Source organism: Zea mays, chromosome 9 (assembly GCF_902167145.1).
Source record: "Zea mays cultivar B73 chromosome 9, Zm-B73-REFERENCE-NAM-5.0, whole genome shotgun sequence".
NCBI classification, from domain to species: Eukaryota; Viridiplantae; Streptophyta; class Magnoliopsida; order Poales; family Poaceae; genus Zea; species Zea mays.
The window spans coordinates 37,028,727-37,035,518 of NC_050104.1; the positions used below are offsets into that span (position 1 = coordinate 37,028,727).

At 48.8% G+C, this 6,792-nt stretch overlaps 1 protein-coding gene across 1 annotated transcript; it reads right to left on the bottom strand.

Annotated features, from left to right (window-relative positions):
- Positions 1 to 2,782: 2,782 nt before the first annotated feature.
- LOC100381960 (uncharacterized) lies at positions 2,783 to 3,955 on the bottom strand. Its single transcript, NM_001174733.1, has 2 exons — positions 3,885 to 3,955; positions 2,783 to 3,767 (listed from the first exon to the last, which is right to left on the bottom strand). Exons 1-2 carry the CDS (start codon positions 3,912 to 3,914, stop codon positions 2,991 to 2,993), a joined length of 807 nt encoding a protein of 268 aa, NP_001168204.1. The 5' UTR covers positions 3,915 to 3,955; the 3' UTR covers positions 2,783 to 2,990.
- Positions 3,956 to 6,792: the final 2,837 nt, after the last annotated feature.

Consider the following 6,792-nt stretch of genomic DNA (forward strand, 5'->3'; position numbering starts at 1 on the left):
AAATGATAAGATTCTGAGGCGAAGACTAACAAGAACTGACAATGGCAAGCGGATATGGTGAGGGGTTATGGTTAAGGGTTTAGGGTTTTAGGGTGACATGTGCAAGTGTACATGTGTTACTAGCATTAGAAATAGCAGATTGTGGAGAGGTGGCTCTAGACAATTCAAGGAGTCAGGCTGCAGACAAGGGGTCATCTATTGGATGAGAGGGGATTAAGAGTTAGTGTTTTGTTATTATAATTATTGTGCTTTTGAAATTATTTTTAAAAGGCTAACTCCAATTTTAAGTGGTGGTGTTCATGTTGGAAAGCATTCGAAGTTAGCATATTTGAAAAACTTTTGTGGGAAGATCTATGGAGAAGGTTTTTACTCTCACAAGATTTATCTGGTGTCCTGGGGTCACCGAAAAAAGTAGTTGACACCCTTCGATTGGTTCGAGCGTCGCTCATCTCACTAACATGTGGCCCATCAAATTTATTCATTGCAACCAATGATTGAACACCAGAGAAATAGAGAATAGACCACCCCTTAAGGCTTAGTTTGGATACTCTAGTATTGAGCTCAATCCATATGTATTGAAGTGGATTGATGTGTAACTTAAACTAATTTACATCTCACACCAGACTCTCTGGTGATGGGGAGGCTCGGTAGAAACTAGAAAGGGTTTCTGTTCGTGATATTCAAATATTGGAAAGCATGACCCGGTGGGGGTTACCAAAGTTCCCAAACCCACAAAATTTCTCCGGTGACCCCACTGGTGATACACTGAACTCTCCAACGGCTCGTTTTCTATGACAAGGAGCCATTGGATTTTCTAGTAGTTTCTCCCGTAAGCAGGGGCGAAGCCAACATTAAGGGTTGATTTGGTGACAAGGGGATCCCGAGAGGTTTCCCCCTCAATCCCCTTCAATCCTCTCGGGATCCCGGGTCACAAAATCAGCCCTAAGATTTATCATTTTATATGAGTGTCATCAATATTATAAACAATATTTAAGCAGTATTACACTATATTTTCTAAAATCTATCGGTGTCAGCTGACACTGGTAACTAGTTGTAGCTCCACCTCTGCCCGTAAGCACCTGAGTAACGGGTGTTCAATGGCTATATGAGAATGAATTTGGATTGTCAGATCTTTCTTTTTTTTGTTAAAGAGCGATTTTACCCCTAGATGAAATAAGTAAGTTCAGTTTTCACATTTCAAGGATTATTTTGGACTTTTTTGCATGGTTGAGAACTTTTTTATTTAAAGTAATTAAAATCCCAAAGATGTTATTTGAACTTCTCGTTTTAAAATTCGATTTTTTTTAGTTTGGAAACAACCTCGGATGGGAACACCGTAAAAATTGTTGATGTCAAAAAGATATAAAATATCGTAGTTGAACCTTTTTATTTTAATTGTTGGGTTCTAAAACCTTATTTAAAGTCTTTGTATATTAAAATTCAAGAGACGTATGATAGGAATACGGTAAAAATCAAAGCTATAGATCACATAGAGATATAGAGCTATATAATTTTATAGTGAGTGCCTCTTTAAGTTAAAGTTATTTATTCTTGAAAAAATATTTTAGATTTCTCAAAATTAAGATTCAACAGTTTCAAACGATTTTAGATGGAGAAACAACTAAAATTAAAATTGTACTCGACAATTCTACCACTTTTCGTGAAATAATAAATATGAACTTTGAAAAACATGGCATGAGTTAGTGGGTGATCGAGCTCAGCTCGGCTCGTCTACTGTACGAGCTCAAGGATGAGCTCAACTCGGCTCGTCTACTCGACCAGCTCAAGGATGATGCTCGGTTCAACTTGAAGTTGGCTTGTAAGCTGGCTCGGCTCTACTCGTGAGCCATCACTTATTAAATATAATTGCATTATATATTAAATTAATAGTATTTAGATATGTAATATAGAATCATTATTTTATTTAATATTATGAGTAATAAAAATTTTGAATTGTCATATATCTATCACAAAAGACTAAGGAATGGATCAATAAACTATTATTATTCTATAAATTGATTAATTTAGCATAATTGACATAACTCGCGAGTCGGAACGAATCAACTCGGTTCGGCTCGGCTCGGCTCGGTTCGCTTCACTAACGAGCCTAAAAAGCAAGCTCAGCTTGCTTCACTAACCAGTAAAAAAACAGATTCGGCTCGATTCACTCGAGCATCGCGAGCCGAATCCGAGCTGCTCAGAGCTCCGAGCTGCTCAGAGCTCGAGCTGGTCATCCAGCATCATCTGGTCACACCACAGATTCCTGCATGTGCTTTACGCGCGCCGAAACAGCGCATTTGGTTAGTATCTGACTTCCATTGACTCAGTAGGTGGAAAGTACCGGCAGCTTGTAGAAATCGAGCTTCGATGCCTTGGATCCTTTCTAATTTCCTATCAACTGTCGCGTAGCCCAGCCCCGTGACTCTTGGCGCCCAAGCCGCGTCCGGTTCTCCAAGGCAAGGTAGACATTCCGGCCGGAGGCCCGTCTGGCCGTGTGCGCTGGATGTCCTCGACGACGTGCTACTGCTGGGTGGGCCACGGTAAAGTCGTACTCCCAACATGGCAACATGGCATGTGGTTGTTGTTCGCTCACGGCCAGTTTGTCCCTGGATCTGCGCAACCTGCACGCACGCACGCATCCGCTATGCCATGGCACTAACATTGTAAACACATAAATGCCACCCTAGCATCTGAACAAATCTTTCGGACCGCCCGATGGAGGAGTAAACGGTTCAGATCAGTAGCTCAATTAACCCAGGCCAAAACGCAGACAAACAAGTATAGGCCGACGAAGGAGATTGCTCGGCCAATTGTTCTGTAGATCAAGCTGATACAAATTGCCATAGTGGCACGGCATTTTACCCAGCTGTGGCCGCTGGATTCGTGCACGCTCAGCTCAGTTAGTTCCGGTCTAGTTTTGTAAATTTGCGCGCTCAAATTAGTTTGTTTTCCTGGGACAAATTGGAGCTAGCGGAAGAAACACACGGACATCAAGATGGGTCCGCGAGGAGCATCTGGAGCAGCATGTCGTTCCAGGCGTCGATGGGGCCGGGGAGGCACCAGTGCACGCAGTCGTTGTACAGCGTCACGTTCTCGTGCGGCCAGTGCCCGTACCGGCTCGGGTGGCCGTCCGGCCGAAGCACCATGGCCGCCGTGGTGTCCATGAGCGCCAGCCTCGTCCCCCCGCCAGACGCCTCCGCCTCGGCCCTGGCCCTGGAGAACTCCTCCACCTGCACCGCGTGGAGGTCGAGGTCCAGCCCCGCCACCCGCGTCTCGTTGGCCGCGAACGGCCGCGTCCGCCGGCAGTCCCCGCCGCGGTCCCACTCCCCGCCCTCGAAGTGCGACGTCGGCGACAGCGTCCGCAGGATCACCGTCCCGTTGAACCGGGGCCCCGTGAGCACGCGGAGCGCGGAGCGGAGCGCCATGCGCAGCGAGTAGCGCAGCGTCCGGTCGGGGACGCCCGGGACCAGGCAGTAGTGGCACCCCACGACGCGGACGCGCCCCCCGCCGGCCTCGTAGAACATGGCCGGCCGGGTGAACCAGGTCGCCGCCGACAGGACCACGCGGTCGAAGCCCGAGACGGCGTCGCGCCACGCCGCGTCCGGCTCGTCCAGGTAGATGTCCCACATGTGGCGCCGCGGGTCCGGCTGGTGCCCCCGGACCAGGAACGGCGACCAGAAGATGGCCATGGTGAAGTTGTACGCCTCGTAGCGCATCGTCCGGAACTCTGGGTTCGTCGTCGTCGAGACGTCTTTGGGGTACGCCACCTGCAAACAGTTCCAATTATTTACTGTAGCGCACAAATTGTCAAGTGTTGTGTTGCATCTCGAAGGAAAGGAGCCAGCCAAGGCAAATCAATAGTAAATGGATAAATGCAGAGGCACCTTGGACAGGAGGCACATGAGGGACTGCATGTGGTTCCTGGCGAGCGAGTCCCCGACGAACGCCAGCGACGTGTCCCGGACGGCGTCCAGGAAGGCGGCGGCGTCGAAGCGGGGCAGGTCGCAGCCATCGGGGCGCCACCGCCAGCGAAGGAATCCGCGGTCGGGGCGGCCGTACTTCATGCAGTTCTGGTGCTCCTGGATGAGCGGGCAGGTGAGGTTGGTGTAGTACGGCGCGTCGTCGTCGGGGACCCACTGGCCCGGGCGGAAGATGTCGCACCCGCTCGGCACCCTGGCGGCGGCCGCAGAGCGCCCGAGGTGGGGCGGCGAGGTTCTGGACGGGGAAGGCAGGGAGACGACGCCGGAGCGGTACGCGTCGAGGAAGGAGCACGGGCGTCGCGCCGTGGCGAGGAGGAGGAGGAGGGCGACCACGGCGAGCGCCGGAAGCGAGGCCGCGGTCGGGGCGACGACGAGCTGGAGCTTGTGCAGCGGCAGATCGGGCGCGATGCCCAGCAGCCGCTGCCGTTTCTGCTCGATCTTTGCTTGCATTTGAGTTGAGCTGGGAAGAGAGCTTGCGGGGGTGCAATGCAAAGTGGGACGAGGAGCCTCTCGCAGTAAAAAATGTGGTCTGCCGGCTGTCGTCGTCGGGCAGTTATTATTCAAGTCGTATAATAAATATAATATAATAAATTATATCCAAGGACAGATATGATGGCCCGCTGCGCGCATGTGATGGTGGAGCACCCTGTCAGCTCGGAGACACGCTTTATTCGGACCGCAGCAGCGTTTTACGTAGGGCCTATTTGGTCCTCTTCAACGCATGGGCCGGCCGCTCACGTGGGCGTCCGTGCGATCAAGTGGATGGCTGGCTGCAGCTCCAATTTGTTTTTTGTTTAAAAAACGCGCCGGCGACAATCTATCAATCTCGCTTGATAGAATTTTCGAGAAGCCCACAATACAATACAATCGTTATGTTGAACTTCCTTTTGAAACTACAAACTTTTTGGATTGAAGTGCACAGAGACCACGACGAAGACCGTATACAAAAGGATTAATGGAAGTCACAGGTGAGGTGGCGTGCGGCCAGCGGGACGCCTCGTGCCATCAATGTGTCACCTAAACAGAAGCAAGAAAGCCCTACCACCGTTGTCCCGCCTGACATGATCGATCAAAAATTCAGAATCGAGCGCTGCGCCCGTAATGATCGGAAGCACTACCGCGCCGGCAATGGTCATCACGTCCACGGCCAAGTCGCGGCTCCGGCCACGCGCGCCCAACAAACTACTATAATATATTTTTTTCAACCACCACAATACTAGTGCACCAAGAGAGATAGAAACAAAGGCTTGTTCAGATTGCTACTTAAACTCGTCATGCAAACTTTTTTTTAACAAGTCAAAATTGCCATAAGGTTAACGAAAATATTTATCAGTTTGCCTCAAATTCTACGTTGAAAATGGAAGATGTTGGCAACTTTTTTTGTTAGTAGTAATACAAAACGGTCAAAGGCTTGGCTTGCCCAAATTTTAAAGTAAATTTTCAGCCACAAATCTCTTTTTTAGAAGCAATTTTGATCGCTAACTAATCAAAGCTTAACTCAAACTACTACTAGATAGTATAATACTCGTACGTTGGGACGGCAAACGATTATATTTTATGATATTGGTTCGGATGGTCTAGGCTCTACTAGTATATGCTATGGCTAGACGATAATGTGAGGGTCCAATAAACCAGAGTGGTGGATCCTCCAAAAAAATATCTATAATAAATAAATTTAATATCAAAGTAAACATATAGTTCAAATGCCAGATAAGATAACTGATAATAATACATATTACACTTTATCTTGGTTAAAAGGACAAGAAAGGTATGAGTTCAAAAGGAGCCCCGTCCCTTTTTATAGCTTGTGCGGTGGCTCATCCTCGTTCAGCTAGCGGAATAGTACTATGTGGAGTGTTGCGTTGTGTATGGCTTTCTATCGTGTTGGACTTGTGTGGTTTCTCGCGGCCCATGTATGGGGGTAACGACCCACTGGTAGGTGAGTAACGGGAGACAGAAATAGAACTACGCGCTTGACGTGTGACGCAAGAAACCGATGCATTATACAAGTCGAGATGAAATGGGCTGATAGTCGCCTAGAGGGGGGCTGAATAGGGCGAAACTGAAATTCTCAAAATAATCACAACTACAAGTCGGGTTAGCGTTAGAAATAATAAAGAGTCCGAGAGAGAGGGCGCAAAACAAATCGCAAGTGAATGAAGAGTGTGACACGCGGATTTGTTTTACCGAGGTTCGGTTCTCGCAAACCTACTCCCCGTTGAGGAGGCCACAAAGGTCGGGTCTCTTTCAACCCTTACCCTCTCTCAAACGGTCCCTCGGACCGAGTGAGCTTTCTCTTCTCAATCACTTGGAACACAAAGTTCCTACAAGGACCACCACAAGATTGGTGTCTCTTGCCTCAATTACAAGTGAGTTTGATCGCAATAAGGAATCAAGAAAGAAGAAAGCAATCCAAGCGCAAGAGCTCGAAAGAACACAAGCAAATCTCTCTCACTAGTCACTAAAGCTTTGTGTGGAATTTGGGAGAGGATTTGATCTCTTGAGTGTGTCTAGAATTGAATGCCTAGCTCTTGTAAGTGGTTGGAAGTGTGAAAACTTGGATGCTATGAATGGTGGGTGGTTGGGGGTATTTATAGCCCCAACCACCAAACTAGCCGTTTGGTGGGGCTGACTGTCGTATGGTGCACCGGACAGTCCGGTGCACACCGGACATGTCCGGTGCGCCAGCCACGTCACCAAAGCCGTTGGGTTCCGACCGTTGGAGCTCTGTCTTCTGGGCCCGCCTGGATGTCCGGTGGCGCACCGGACATGTACTGTAGAGTGTCTGGTGCGCCAGCATGGGCGTGCCTGA